The following is a 16300-nucleotide window of genomic DNA, read 5'->3' on the forward strand; positions in this document are numbered from 1 at the left end:
GAAATTTATATTTCTGAAAAAATACCAAAAATAGAAGGGTAGCTGATTCAACTGAGAAACTGCCAAGTTGGTGACTGAGTTTGGAAAAAAGTGCGAAAGGAGAAAGTTGAGAGTAAATGTGAACAAAAGCAAGGTTATTAGGTTCAGTATGGTTGAAGGACAAGTTAATTGGGATGTAAGTTTAAACGGAGAAAAATTGGAGAAAGTGAAGTGTTTTAGATATCTGGGAGTGGACTTAGTAGCAAATGGAACCATGAAAGCGGAAGTGAGTCACTGGGTGGGGTAGGGGGCGAAGGTTCTCAGAGCAACGATGAGTGCGTGGAAGGGGAGAACATTATTGCAGAGAGCAAAAATGGGTATGTTTGAGAGAATAGCAGTTCCAACAATGTTATATGGTTGCAAGGCATGGGCTATAGATAGGGCTGTGCACAGGAAGGTGGATATGTTGGAAATGAAATGGTTGAGGACAATATTTGGTGTAGGGTGGTTTGATTAAGTAATGAAAGGGTAAGAGAGATGTGTGGAAATAAAAAGAGTGTGGTTGAGAGAGCAGATGAGGGTGTGTTGAAATGGTTTGGACATATGGAGAGAATGAGTGAAGAAAGAGTGGCAAAGAGGATATATGTGTCAGAGGTGGAGGGATCAAGGAGAAGTGGGAGACCAAACTGGAGGTGGAAGGATGGAGTGAAAAAGATTTTAAGCGATTGGGGCCTGAACAGGCAGGAGGGTGAGAGATGTGCAAGGAATAGAGTGAATTGGAACAATGTCGTATACTGGGGTTGATTTTCTGTCAATGGACTGAACCTGGGCATGTGAAATGTCTGGGGTAAACCATGGAAAGGTCTGTAGGGTATGGAAGTGGAGAGGGAGCTGTGGTTTCAGAGCATTACACATGACAGCTAGAGACTAAGCGTGAATGAATGTGACCTTTTTTGCCTGTTTTCCTGGCGCTACCTTGCTGAAGCAGGGGGTAGCAATGCTGTTTCCTGTGGGGCAGGGTAGTGCCAGAAATGGATGAAGGCAAGCAAGTATGAATATGTATATGCATATATATATTTGCATATATCTACATGTATGTATATATATGTATATGTGTATATGTTGATATGTATGCATTTGTGCATGTATGGGCATTTATGTACATGTATGTGTCTAAGAGTGGATGGGCCATTTGTCATCTGTAAAATGATAAAGATGAGTAATCACACTACAGATGTACAAGTTTGTATAAAGTAACTGGTAAGTTGTATAGGAGGGTAGTGATTGAGAGAAGAAAGGCAATACAGAGCTTAAGATTGGAACAGTGTGGCTTCAGAATTGGTAAAGGATGTGTGAACCAGGTGTTTGCTTTGGAGAATGTGTGTGAGAAATTAGAAAATAGATGGCTTTGTATGTGGCATTCATGGATCTTATATATATCACTATCTTACAATTCTTTTGTCATCTCAACCATTACCAGTCACCTGCACATCCCTTATCATATCTCCACCACTTTCTTGTCCCACATCTCTGCCTAAAAGAACAGAGTAGAAAAACTACAAGATCAATAATCTATCCTTTATATCATACGATAATAGCACTTTTAACCAAGCTTTAGATGTGAAATTTTATCCATTCTACAAATGCTGTCATACATTAGGAATATTTTTCATTTAAAAGAAATAATTTTACAAGTCGATCTTCACTGAAAAGTTTACCAAAATGAAAATCTAACATGAGAGATACTGTCTTTCCACAGTACTTCATCCAAAATACAGGCACAAGCAAGATTATGGAATCAGTAAACATTAATGACGTTAGCTAAAACATTGACATAATAAATTATTTACAGATTCTCTTGTCCTAGAACTATGTATAAATATTCAAATTTTGACATCCAACATTTTATGCAGAAAGCATTACATATATATCTATGACTTTAACATGAGATGGCGTTACATAAGACGTGAATAATACATCAAATTTGACCACATAAGTACTGTCAGGCATTTCCAATGTTGTAATCATATGACACACCAATCCAAGTCAATAATCCAACAAACATACCATATGCCAACAACTGCCACCAATAACACAGAGATATCATAAAATAACATATGCTAATAATGGAAGAAGTATACCACACCCAAAAGTATGATATAAACATATCACATTCAAGCATATGCTACAATCATTCCAAACACCAACCCACTAAAAGAGCATACCACAATGATATCAAACATCAATCTATACCACAGGCATATTATACATCAACTATGCCATAGTCATATTGTTTATGCATAATTTTTGTATTACAAGATGGCATTAACCATTTATGCATTGTTTCACAAATGGAAACCTCCAGTTGAAAATACATACAAAATTTTCATACAAAACATTTCAAATTGTTTTGCTTAATAGTCTTACATCATTGGAAGTGACTAATGATACTGTGTGATCAATCATCTATAAAAACTGCAAGTTTCAAGTTGTTGACCCTCCACTGCCACCTCCTTGCTGTTCAACTGAAGGGAAGAAAGAGGAATTGAAATATTCATATAATAAAACTTAAAATTTCATACTCATCATAATGTCAAATTCAGTTTTTTAAAGTTTTATTCTACATCAGAGATGTTACTGGATTCCACTTAAGAACTATAATTGATCACAAGAAATCAGCAGCACTTCCATCCAGCAGTGGGGCTGCAAATGATTGGCATAAGCAATAGTTAGTTGATGACACAAGTGTATCAATGTGATCAAGAGTATGAGCATTTTCACCATAAAGATGTTATGGGTATCACTACAGCCATACATACAGTTGGAGTAGGTATATCATTTATTACAGTATGACATTTGACAGTATGATTGTAAGAATAAATCAACACTGTTCAGACACACAAAATTCACCTTTATAAGCATATTCCAAGGCTGTGGCAATGGTCTGCATGTCAGACTCAATTGCTGTTGCCCAGTTCTGGACATGGCCCACCTCCTTCATGGAATCCGTAAAGGAAGAAATAAGACTCAGCCACTGTGAAGTCTGTCTTTGGAAGTTGGTGGCATTTTGTTCTAGTTGACTCGCTTCACTATCAAGTCGTTTTTGATTAAGGTAAGCCTGGGCAACACTGCAAGCAAACAGGATGAACTACAACCACAAAATATTCATACAGCTACAGTACATAATTTCCTTTAATCACTTCAATAAGTCTTTTCTTAATTCATTATTATCACATCTACAAACCGATGTTCTTAATAAAGTATATTTTTGCACTAAAAATAAATTCCAGGAATTTAGATACTTGCATGGACACTGTTCTCTTTTCATTCTAGTACTCTATCCTTCAAACTGATCAAAAAGAAACTTAACTGTTTGAATACATACCATAAGCAATGAACATTATTAACTATCAGACTTCCAGCTCAATTGCAGACTGTAAAATGAAGGCCTGCTTTTTTCTGTGCTACAGATTTAGTCATATCATTTCAGAGCTTGGCATAACAAAGGAAGTTTTGAAATTGGATAAAGAATAAATGCCATTAATAAGAATGAAAATCACCTGACAAGTTGTTATTAATTAGACATGTGCTAATTTGAATCTAGGAAAAGATATATGCAAAATTTACCATAAGCATAAGTTATGATTGATGCTAGACAAATAATAAACTTATGATCACAGCTAAGAAACAGCTGGAATATAAGTGAGATTCAAGTGTTTTGGCAGGATAGTGTCAGCAAAAGAGTGGAATGAGGAAATTCAAAGGAAATAAAGAATTACAAAAGAAGTAAATGAAAAGTAGAGAAATCAGATCAAATGTAAAAAAAAACAAAAAAACTGCATGGTGAAGAGCAGAATGACTAGTAGAATTAGTATAAGAGAGATGCCTGGCAATGATATGTGAAGGAGGTGGATGGCGAAATGGTAGGGCAGAGTCAAAAAATAAAATCGGTTAAAGAATGCAAGTACAAATGAATATTCATATATATGGTAAGGTATAATGCTCGAAGTTCAAAGTAAAGTGGCAGGTCAGAGGCAAGAATGATGTGCAAGAGTTAAAGTACAGATGAATATGCAGCATGCACTAACTAGCATGCAGGAAAGAATTGCTTTAGATGCAACATCTAGTTTTCTAGATACAAAATGGAAGTCAATCCACAAAGCAATCAGAAAGGTAAGCCCTTCTATGTGAAGATCACACTAAAATCTTTTACAGTACTTCTTTTTTAGTAAATTTCTTATAAAAACCTAATTCAAAAATTCTTAAAAGTATCTAGACAGTTTGGAGAGGTACTTCAAGGGAACAGAAGGGAGGTATAGTTCTCTAGAAATCTTACAAAACACAGTACAAATCCATATGCTGACTATCATTTATAGACACAATCATTTCATTAATTACTTCAAACTTACCCAACATTGAGGTGGTCAACAAGAGCATGTGTGAGGTTACTGCTAGCCTGGACGGCCTCCTTGCGTCGACGTTCTAAAAAAAAGAAAATGACTAGCTGAGATATTGTGATAGTAAATAAAGATTTAATCAAGAGCTTCAAATGTATGGGTGCTCCAGTAATGTAGCAAGACTATGACCCTTGCTTCTCGATGATATCATATGAATTTTTTTACTTAAGCAGTCCTCTCTAATCACATTAGTGTCTCTATCTGCAAACAATATATAGCAGTATCAAAAAACAACACTCATGATACCTGCCAAAGAATCAGGCACAGTAGTTATTATACAGGAGCTTCATATGCAGTCTTTCTATACTTTAGTATAAAAAAGATACCTTTTTAATATTTTATTTATTTTTATATTTTGCTTTGTTCCTGTCTCCCGTGTTTGCGAGGTAGCGCAAGGGAACAGACAAAAGAAATGGCCCAACCCACCCCCATACACATGTATATACATACACGTCCACACACGCAAATATACTTTTTTTTTTTTTTTTTTTTTTTTTTTTTTTTTTTTTTATACTTTGTCGCTGTCTCCCGCGTTTGCGAGGTAGCGCAAGGAAACAGACGAAAGAAATGGCCCAACCCCCCCCCCCATACACATGTACATACACACGTCCACACACGCAAATATACATACCTACACAGCTTTCCATGGTTCACCCCAGACGCTTCACATGCCTTGCTTCAATCCACTGACAGCACGTCAACCCCTGTATACCACATGACTCCAATTCACTCTATTTCTTGCCCTCCTTTCACCCTCCTGCATGTTCAGGCCCCGATCACACAAAATCTTTTTCACTCCATCTTTCCACCTCCAATTTGGTCTCCCTCTTCTCCTCGTTCCCTCCACCTCCGACATACCCATATATCTCAATGTACACATATATATATACACACACAGACACATACATATATACACATGCACACAATTCACACTGTCTGCCTTTACTCATTCCCATCGCCACCTCGCCACACATGGAATAACATCCCCCTTCCCCCTCATGTGTGCGAGGTACCACTAGGAAAAGACAACAAAGGCCCCATTCGTTCACACTCAGTCTCTAGCTGTCATGCAATAATGCATGAAACCACAGCTCCCTTTCCACATCCAGGCCCCACAGAACTTTCCATGGTTTACCGCAAACGCTCCACATGCCCTGATTCAATCCATTGACAGCATGTCGACCCCGGTATACCACATCGATCCAATTCACTCTATTCCTTGCCCGCCTTTCACCCTCCTGCATGTTCAGGCCCCGATCACTCAAAATCTTTTTCACTCCATCTTTCCACCTCCAATTTGGTCTCCCACTTCTCCTCGGTCCCTCCACCTCCAACACATATATCCTCTTGGTCAATCTTTCCTCACTCATTCTCTCCATGTGCCCAAACCATTTCAAAACACCCTCTTCTGCTCTCTCAACCACGCTCTTCTTATTTCCACACATCTCTCTCACCCTTACATTACTTACTCGATCAAACCACCTCACACCATATATTGTCATCAAACATCTCATTTCCAGCACATCCACCCTCCTGCGCACAACTCTATCCATAGCCCACGCCTCGCAACCATACAACATTGCTGGAACCACTATTCCTTCAAACATACCCATTTTTGCTTTCCGAGATAATGTTCTCGACTTCCAAACATTCTTCAAGGCTCCCAGAATTTTCGCCCCCTCCCCCACCCTATGATTCACTTCCGCTTCCATGGTTCCATCCACTGCCAGATCCACTCCCAGATATCTAAAACACTTTAGTTCCTCCCGTTTTTTTCCATGCAAAATATATTCAAAAAAAAAAAAATATATATATATATATATATATATATATATATATATATATATATATATATATATATATATATATATATATATATTTTTTTTTTTTTTTTTTTTTTTTTTTTTTGCTTTGTCGCTGTCTCCCGCGTTTGCGAGGTAGCGCAAGGAAACAGACGAAAGAAATGGCCCAACCCACCCCCATACACATGCCTTGATTCAATCCACTGACAGCACGTCAACCCCGGTATACCACATCGCTCCAATTCACTCTATTCTTTGCCCTCCTTTCACCCTCCTGCATGTTCAGGCCCCGATCACACAAAATCTTTTTCACTCCAAAAAGGGGGTGACTGTATTGTTGACTGGTTGGTAAGGTTATTTAATGTATGTATGACTCATGGTGGGGTGCCTGAGGATTGGCGGAATGCGTGCATAGTGCCATTGTACAAAGGCAAAGGGGATAAGAGTGAGTGCTCAAATTACAGAGGTATAAGTTTGTTGAGTATTCCTGGCAAATTATATGGGAGGGTATTGATTGAGAGGGTGAAGGCATGTACAGAGCATCAGATTGGGGAAGAGCAGTGTGGTTTCAGAAGTGGTAGAGGATGTGTGGATCAGGTGTTTGCTTTGAAGAATGTATGTGAGAAATACTTAGAAAAGCAAATGGATTTGTATGTAGCATTTATGGATCTGGAGAAGGCATATGATAGAGTTGATAGAGATGCTCTGTGGAAGGTATTAAGAATATATGGTGTGGGAGGAAAGTTATTAGAAGCAGTGAAAAGTTTTTATCGAGGATGTAAGGCATGTGTACATGTAGGAAGAGAGGAAAGTGATTGGTTCTCAGTGAATGTAGGTTTGCGGCAGGGGTGTGTGATGTCTCCATGGTTGTTTAATTTGTGTATGGATGGGGTTGTTAGGGAGGTGAATGCAAGAGTTTTGGAAAGAGGGGCAAGTATGAAGTCTGTTGGGGATGAGAGAGCTTGGGAAGTGAGTCAGTTGTTGTTCGCTGATGATACAGCGCTGGTGGCTGATTCATGTGAAAAACTGTAGAAGCTGGTGACTGAGTTTGGTAAAGTGTGTGAAAGAAGAAAGTTAAGAGTAAATGTGAATAAGAGCAAGGTTATTAGGTACAGTAGGGTTGAGGGTCAAGTCAATTGGGAGGTGAGTTTGAATGGAGAAAAACTGGAGGAAGTGAAGTGTTTTAGATATCTGGGAGTGGATCTGGCAGCGGATGGAACCATGGAAGCGGAAGTGGATCATAGGGTGGGGGAGGGGGCGAAAATTCTGGGAGCCTTGAAGAATGTGTGGAAGTCGAGAACATTATCTCGGAGAGCAAAAATGGGTATGTTTGAAGGAATAGTGGTTCCAACAATGTTGTATGGTTGCGAGGCGTGGACTATGGATAGAGTTGTGCGCAGGAGGATGGATGTGCTGGAAATGAGATGTTTGAGGACAATGTGTGGTGTGAGGTGGTTTGATCGAGTAAGTAACGTAAGGGTAAGAGAGATGTGTGGAAATAAAAAGAGCGTGGTTGAGAGAGCAGAAGAGGGTGTTTTGAAATGGTTTGGTCACATGGAGAGAATGAGTGAGGAAAGATTGACCAAGAGGATATATGTGTCGGAGGTGGAGGGAACGAGGAGAAGAGGGAGACCAAATTGGAGGTGGAAAGATGGAGTGAAAAAGATTTTGTGTGATCGGGGCCTGAACATGCAGGAGGGTGAAAGGAGGGCAAGGAATAGAGTGAGTTGGAGCGATGTGGTATACCGGGGTTGACGTGCTGTCAGTGGATTGAATCGGGGCATGTGAAGCGTCTGGGGTAAACCATGGAAAGCTGTGTAGGTATGTATATTTGCGTGTGTGGACGTATGTATATACATGTGTATGGGGGTGGGTTGGGCCATTTCTTTCGTCTGTTTCCTTGCGCTACCTCGCAATATATATATATATATATATATATATATATATATATATATATATTGGTTCTCAGTGAATGTAGGTTTGCAGCAGGGGTGTGTGATGTCTCCATGGTTGTTTAATTTGTTTATGGATGGGGTTGTTAGGGAGGTGAATGCAAGAGTTTTGGAAAGAGGGGCAAGTATGCAGTCTGTTGTGGATGAGAGAGCTTGGGAAGTGAGTCAGTTGTTGTTCGCTGATGATACAGCATTGGTGGCTGATTCACGTGAGAAACTGCAGAAGCTGGCGACTGAGTTTGGTAAAAAGTGTGAAAGAAGAAAGTTGAGAGTAAATGTGAATAAGAGCAAGGTTATTAGGTACAATAGGGTTGAGGGTCAAGTAAATTGGGAGGTAAGTTTGAATGGAGAAAAACTGGATGAAGTTTCCTTGCACTACCTCGCTAACATGGGAGACAGTGACAAAGTATAATAAAATAAAATAAATAATAATAATTATAATGATAATAATAATATAATAATTAGCATTCAAGTTCAAATAACCTTACCACCTTGTTATGTGACCTCTAGAAGTCCAATTCGTATTCAGGTAATGAACTTTGTAGCCAGTATCCATGCTGTAATACCCATTCTCCAAGTCATTAGATACATTAGATGCATTATCCAAACTTAATCAAGAATAAAGCTCTATATGCAGTATCTGTGGTATAGTTTGATCCATATCCACTATCTCAGTCTTCATATAACATGTACTTATTCCACAAGACCTTGTGAGCTTGACCTTTACCCCACTGCCTTGAAAATTCCCTCAGCTATACAGCTCTGTTTGCAGTATCTGTGATACAAATCTAATTCATATTCAGTCTACCATTGTAAGATACTGTGCACACAAGAATTTGGTATCATTTTAGCACACTTGGCCTTGTGACCTTGACCTCTGATCTAATTTCAAAATCTTAACTCAAGTGTAAAAATTCATTATTAGTATCTGTGGTTTTAAGTTTGGGTCATTTCTAATCATCCAGTCATGAGATATCAAGCACAGTACTGTATAATTGCATCTGGTAGCATTTTAGTATAAGACTTTGTGATCTGATAGTTGGCCTCTGCTTCACATTCCAATTAACTATAAAGCTTTGCATCAGCATCTGTGGTACTAGTTTAGTCCATATCTAATCAACTGATTATCTGAAATCATTTACACAAGCTTTTAGGACAATTTTAGTACACAATATCTTTTGTACTTGACCTTTGAACCTTACCTCAAAAACTTAAAAAAGTTTAGGACTATACATGTAGCATCTGTTGTACATGATTGGTCCACAACTGATCAACCAGTCAATTGATGATATTAAGTAAATAAGACTGGGTTGCACATCTGCTTGTCTCTGCATTAAGGAGCATAACAAAGGAAAGTTAAAGAATATTGTACATATCCTACCACAAACAAGAAAATAGAAAACAGCAGTGCAAACCAATGAGTTAGAAAATCAAACAATAATTACCCTAAAAAACATGCAGGATGAGTTATCATAACATAAAGGTACAGCAAGTCAGTAGTTATTTTCAAGATATCAAGAGAGCTGCTCAAATTTCGTTCTCAAACTTGGACTCCAGAACAAACTTTTCCTTACAATTTCTAATAAAAAAAGGATTCTCACCTTGCTCCTCCTTGCGGGCCTGCTGTCTTGTTTGGTGCTCCTTTACCATCGATGACAGCATTATTCTTAATTAAAAACAGCACAACCTAAAAGAAAAACAACATAAGATTACTGAGAAATATTTAGGCAAATGAGTTGTAGCAGTACTGAACATGACTAATTTCATCATATACGACATACTCCGAATGTAAACCTTCAAGACTTTCATTTAACATTAACGTGTACTCTAATCTGAATGCTCATCCTAATACAAATTAGACAAGTGAAAAGGTTCATAAGGGATCATTTTAAAAAGGGGTTATCATGATTACATCACATTTTCCACTGAAATCACGTATAAGGTAGAGAATGTTATTATCAGTTTTGGTCAAAACCTGAGAAATGGTGTAGTTATAAGCAAAAATTATCTCAGACTTAAGAAACTGTAGTTGCTACACAGTGGAATACCTAAACATTACATAATTACCATCTTTGATATTTTTCATGTCAAAATTAAAAACTGAAGAAAGGATGGCACACTTGAAAGATGAATGAAACTGTTGATTAAAACAAATCAAAATTACTAAAACTACCTGATCTTTATATTTTGTGTTTTTCTTGTAATTACCTATTCGTAAAGTCCAAAAAGTAAAACCCCAGCGCATTTCAAGTGTTTGTTTCTAAGAAAAAAAATCAATGCCCTAATAAAAATGAGCAATACTCCCCCTTCTGTTACAATCCTATGGCTGTTATAATGAGGTCATTATGAGAACGCAGGGTTAGGCTTGGATACTCCAGAAAATTACAGTATCTCCTTGAGGATATTGAAATTCACAATTCACAACTTTTCCCAACTTTCATGCCAGTAACACATTAGCAGCATCCCTCCCTCTCCACCTCATTGGTAACAATAATACCAGTGTGCAAAGTTCATATTTAGAGGCCATTCCACTGTTTCTTGAAAGTTTATGAAGTCCCTATGCTAAAGTGCATGACAAGATCACCTTCCAACATGGCAAATTATACTACACTATTGAATACACAACCCCTATGATGCAGTATGTCTAAAGAATCACCAGGTCCAAGCATGGGTTCTTGTCAGAACAGCCTCTTCTTTGGTGTGCCATTACTGACAACAGTTTGGTGAGTGTCTCCGAGTGTATGGATGAATTTAGGTGGATGTCTTTTTTGAGTGATATTTCTTATTCAGCTCATCATTCTAAAGAATGGTAATTTTTACCTTAAAACAAAACCATGTATAAAAGAGCCCTTAAAAATCCCATACACCTTTACTTGTGGTTAAAACAAAAAAAATGACTCTTTTACCACATATGACACATCACCTTTCTTAAACATTAATAACACAAGGAAACAACACATAGTGGTTTCCTACATGCACAGGTCCATTTGTAATTTCCTCAATTCATTGTTTAAAATGCATTGGTGTTATGGCTCATAACTTCCATTCTATTACTGAACACATTTATTACAGTTACTCTCACCTTTCATGCCCTGTCCTTCTTTACTTAATGATTATTATTGTAATTCGTAGATAATCAAGAAAAGTAACACAATATTTGTTATGAAGTATCTTTCCACAGATCCCCCAGGGTCGAAAGCATAGTGCATACATACAGTGCTGGTGGCTGATTCAGGTGAGAAACAGCATGTATATACATAAACACCCACACACACACTTATACATACCCATACATTTCAACGTATACATACATATACATACACAAACATATACATATATACATATGTACATATTCATACATGCTGCCTTCATCCATTCCCACTGCCACACCAAACACATGAAGTGGCACCCCCCTCCCCCTGCATGAGCACGAGGTAGTGCTAGGAAAAGACAACAAAAGCCACATTCGTTCACACTCAGTCTCGAGCTGTCATGTGTAATGCACCAAAACCACTGCTCCCTTTCCACATCTAGTCCCCACAAAACTTTCCATGGTTTACCCTAGAAGCTTCACATGCTCTGGTTCAATCCATTAACAGCACATTGACCCCAGTATACCACATCATTTCAATTCCCACTATTCGTTGCACGCCTTTCAACCTCCTGTATGTTCAGGTCCCAATCGCTCAAAATCTTTTTCACTCCATCTTTCCACCTCCAATCTAGTCTCCCACTTCTCGTTCCCTCCACCTCTGACACATACATCCTCTTTGTCAATCTTTCCTCACTCATTCTCTCCATGTGACCAAACCATTTCAATACATCCTCTTCTGCTCTCTCAACCACACTCTTTTAATTACCACACATCTCTCTTACCCTTTCATTACTTACTCGATCAAACCACCTCACACCACATACTGTCCTCAAACATCTCACTTCCAACACATCCACCTTCCTCCGCACAACCCTATCTATAGCCCATGCCTCTCAACCATATAACATTGTTGGAACTACTGTTCCTTCAAACATACCCATTTTTGCTCTCCGAGATAACGTTCTCACCCTCCACACATTCTTCATCTCTCCTAGAACCTTCGCCTGCTTCCCCACCCTGTGACTCACTTCTGCTTCCATGGTTCCATCCTCTGCCAAATCCACTCCCAGATATCTAAAACACTTCACTTCCTCCAGTTTTTCTCCATTCAAAGTTACCTCCCAGCCACCAACACTGTATCATCAGCGAACAACAACTGGCCCACTTCCCAAGCTCTCTCATCCATAACAGACTGCATATTTGCCCCTCTTTCCAAAACTCTTCCATTCACCTACCTTACAACCCTATCCATAAACAAATTAAACAACCATGAAGACATCACGCACCCCTGCCGCAAACTGACATTCACTGGGAACCAATCACTTTCCTCTCTTCCTACACGTACACATGCCTTACATCCTTAATAAAAACTTTTCACTGCTTCTAGCATCTTACCTTCCACACCATATACTCTTAATACCTTCCACAAAGCATCTCTATCAATACTATCATACGCCTTCTCCAGATCCATAAATGCTACATACAAATCCATCTGTTTTTCTCAGAATTTTTCACATACATTCTTCAAAGCAAGCACCTGTGCCACACATCCTCTACCACTTCTGAAATCACACTGCTCTTCCCCAATCTGATGCTCTGTACATGCTTTCACTCTCTCAATCAATACCCTCCCATATAATTTCCCAGGAATACTCAACAAACTTATACCTTAGTAATTTGAACACTCACGTTATCCCCTTTGCCTTTGTACAATGGTACTATGCATGCATGCTGCCACTGCTCAGGTACTTCACCATGAGCCATACATACAGTGAATATCCTCACCAGCCAGTCAACAACACAGTCACCCCCTTTTTTAATAAATTCTTCAGCAATACCATCCAAACCCAGTGCCTTACTGGCTTTGATCTTCTGCAAAGCTTTCACTACCTCTTCTCTGTTTACCAAATCATTCTCCCTGACCCTCTCACTTCACACACCACCTCGACAAAAACACCCTGTATCTGCCACTCCATCATCAAACACATTCAACAAACCTTCAAAATACTCACTCCATCTCCCTCTCACTTCACCACTACTTGTTATCACCTCCCCATTTGCCCCCTTCACTGATGATCCCATTTGTTCTCTTGTCTTACAAACTTTATCTACCTCCTTCCAAAACATCTTTTCATTCTCCCAAAAGTATAATGATACTCTCTCACCCCAACTCTCATTTGCCCCCTTTTTCACCTCTTGCACCTTTCTTAACCACTTGCCTCTTTCTTTCGTACATCTCCCAGTCATTTGCACTATTTCCCTGCAAAAATCGTCCAAATGCCTCTCTTCTCTTTCATTAACAATCTTACTTCTTCATCCCACTACTCACTACCCTTTCTAATCAGCCCACCTCCCACCTTTCTCATGTCTCAGGCATCTTTTGTGCAAGCCATCACTGCTTCCCTAAATACACCTCATTCCTCCCCTACTCCCCTTATCTCATTTCCTCTCACCTTTTTCCATTCTGCACTCAATCTCTCCTGGTACTTCCTCACTCAAGTCTCCTTTCCAAGCTCACTTACTCTCACCACTCTCTTCACTCCAACATTCTCTTTTCTGAAAACCTCTACATATGTTCACCTTCACCTCCACAAGATAATGATCAGATATCCCAACAGTTGCCCCTCTCAGCACATTACCATCCAAAAGTCTCTCTTTCAAGCGCCTATCAATTAACATGTAATCCAATAATGATCTCTGGCCATCTATCCTACTTACATATGTATACTTATGTATATCTCTCTTTTTAAACCAGGTATTCCCAATCACCAGTCCTTTTTCAGCACACAAATCTACAAGTTCTTCACCATTTCCATTTACAACACTGAAAACCCCATGTACACCAATCATACCCTCAACTGCCACATTATTCACCTTTGCATTCAAATCACCCATCGCTATAACCCGGTTGCGTGCATCAAAGCTGCTAACACACTTAGCTGCTCACAAAACACCTGCCTCTCATGATCTTTCTTCTTATGACCAGGTGCACAGGCACCAATAATCACCCATCTCTCTCCATCCACTTTCAGTTTTACCCATATCAATCTAGAGTTTACTTTCTTACACTCTATCACATACTCCCACAACTCTGCCTTCAGGAATAGTGCTACTCCTTCCTTTGCTCTTGTCCTCTCACCAACCCCTGACTTTACTGCCAAGACATTTCCAAACCACTCTTCCCCTTTACCCTTGAGCTTCGTTTCACTCAGAGCCAAAATATACAGATTTCTTTCTTCAAACATACTACCTATCTCTCCTTTTTTTCTCATCTTGGTTACATCCACACACATTTAGACACCCCAATCTGAGCCTTCGAGGAGGATACGCACTCCCCGCATAACTCCTTCTTCTGTTTCCCCTTTTAGAAAGTTAAAATACAATGAAGGGAGGGTTTCTAGCCCTCACTCCAGTCCCCTTGAGCTGCCTTCAACGACATGCAGGGAATGCATGGGAAGTATTCTTTCTCCCCTATCCCCAGTGATATATATATATATATATATATATATATATATATATATATATATATATATAGCGTTAATAAGACTGCCTTGATTAGGGCCTCAGTTGCCTATGCTGTCACGGCTAACATAAAAAAAAGTCTAACTACAATCCCAATAAAACATACAATACCCAGCTGTAGAAAACGTAATGTTGGTATATTCCTACAACCATTTTGGGAACTTGGTGAGATTTTTAAAGGTTCTGTTGATAACTTACAAATGTATTTGCTAGTTTTAGACCGATCTCACATTTTCGCTGATATACATAAACCTTGCTTATTACAGTTCAAAATACATTGCTCCAAATTATACAACACAACTGTCATTATACTTTTGAATACTGCACAAGTATTTCAGAACAAAATCACTCAACATTCAGAGCAGTTAGCCCTGCAAAGCTAAAATAGTAAATCATCAAAATAAATTAGTCTATTCAATCTAAAAATTTGCTCAAGTAAACGACATTTCTATTACCATTAAAAGTCATATCAATGGATTTACAGTTTGACTTCATTTCTACCTACACTGATCACTTAATTCATGTTAAGCTTTTAGGATGTGTGGTTAGGACAAGTACTTCTGGTAATACATGATAAATATGAAGAGAAATACAATATCAATTCAACCTATCAAAGCCGAAACTAATCCAACTTTTTTCGTTGAAGTAATGGCTGTATGTGGATTAGAGTTCTTACAAACAGTAAGACACCCATCAACATCTAGATTATAATTTAAGATTACATTTACATCCAATCTCAACCTTAATTTCCGTGTACCTTAAGATCACCTTTGTTATATGTATTTCCTATTTTCTGTTTGATCCTCTTTTACTTGGACTTCCTCTTAGGCTGTGCTGGTATCTGGATCCTCAGAGGAAATTTCTTCTTCCTCTTTCGTTCAGTAGTCTAGCAGTTTCCTACAACATTGATGTGCCTGGTGTTGGTGCTGGGCCCCAGTGACTTGTGTTTGTTTTGATCAGCTGACGCGTCAGTGTTGCCAGACAAGTACGTCGGAATTTATAACAAGAAACATCATTCATCATACCTTTATTCTCTATTCTTAATACTAAAGTTCCATACCACTGAGATATCAAGATGATATATGAACGATGTTCTACCGAACATATTCAAGGAAAGTGACCAAGTGTATGAGGGAATGTGGATTTTATTCGCATGATGCTGACGCTGCCTCACTAAAGCGGGAAAAGCAATTGTGCTAACAGGTGTTCATGGATCCTCTTCCGAGTGTGCCAGTGGACTTAGTTGGCCTCCAAAGTCAGAATTCATCACCACTAAGTTGGGTCGTGCGCATGCACCTTTGGGGTTTCATTATCATTATCTTTTTTTCTGAGTTCATTAGCCCACAGCTAATTCAACCTAATTTCGAAGATTTTCCCACTATGCACTTTCGGGAGAGTATCACAGTAGTTCACACCGGTGTGTCCTTTTGTGTTATTCGTATAAAGAATAATGAAGTCAGATAATCTTGAGTAATGACCGCTCTAACCCCCTCT

General features: G+C 38.8%; 1 protein-coding gene across 2 annotated transcripts; it reads right to left on the reverse strand.

The window, feature by feature from the left end:
- Positions 1 to 1543: 1543 nt before the first annotated feature.
- Blos1 (biogenesis of lysosome-related organelles complex 1 subunit 1) lies at positions 1544 to 15776 on the reverse strand. 2 transcript variants are annotated; one of them, XM_071670599.1, is made up of 5 exons: positions 15564 to 15776; positions 9792 to 9877; positions 4389 to 4461; positions 2890 to 3107; positions 1544 to 2504 (listed from the first exon to the last, which is right to left on the reverse strand). In XM_071670599.1, exons 2-5 carry the CDS (start codon positions 9850 to 9852, stop codon positions 2464 to 2466), a joined length of 393 nt encoding a protein of 130 aa, XP_071526700.1. In that variant the 5' UTR covers positions 9853 to 9877; positions 15564 to 15776; the 3' UTR covers positions 1544 to 2463. The 2 variants fall into 2 exon arrangements, with proteins under 2 accessions (XP_071526700.1, XP_071526701.1); XM_071670600.1 differs by having other exon boundaries at positions 15575 to 15758.
- Between the last annotated feature and the right edge of the window lie 524 nt (positions 15777 to 16300).

The sequence above is a fragment of the Panulirus ornatus genome, chromosome 15 (genome assembly GCF_036320965.1).
Source record: "Panulirus ornatus isolate Po-2019 chromosome 15, ASM3632096v1, whole genome shotgun sequence".
NCBI classification, from domain to species: domain Eukaryota; kingdom Metazoa; phylum Arthropoda; class Malacostraca; order Decapoda; family Palinuridae; genus Panulirus; species Panulirus ornatus.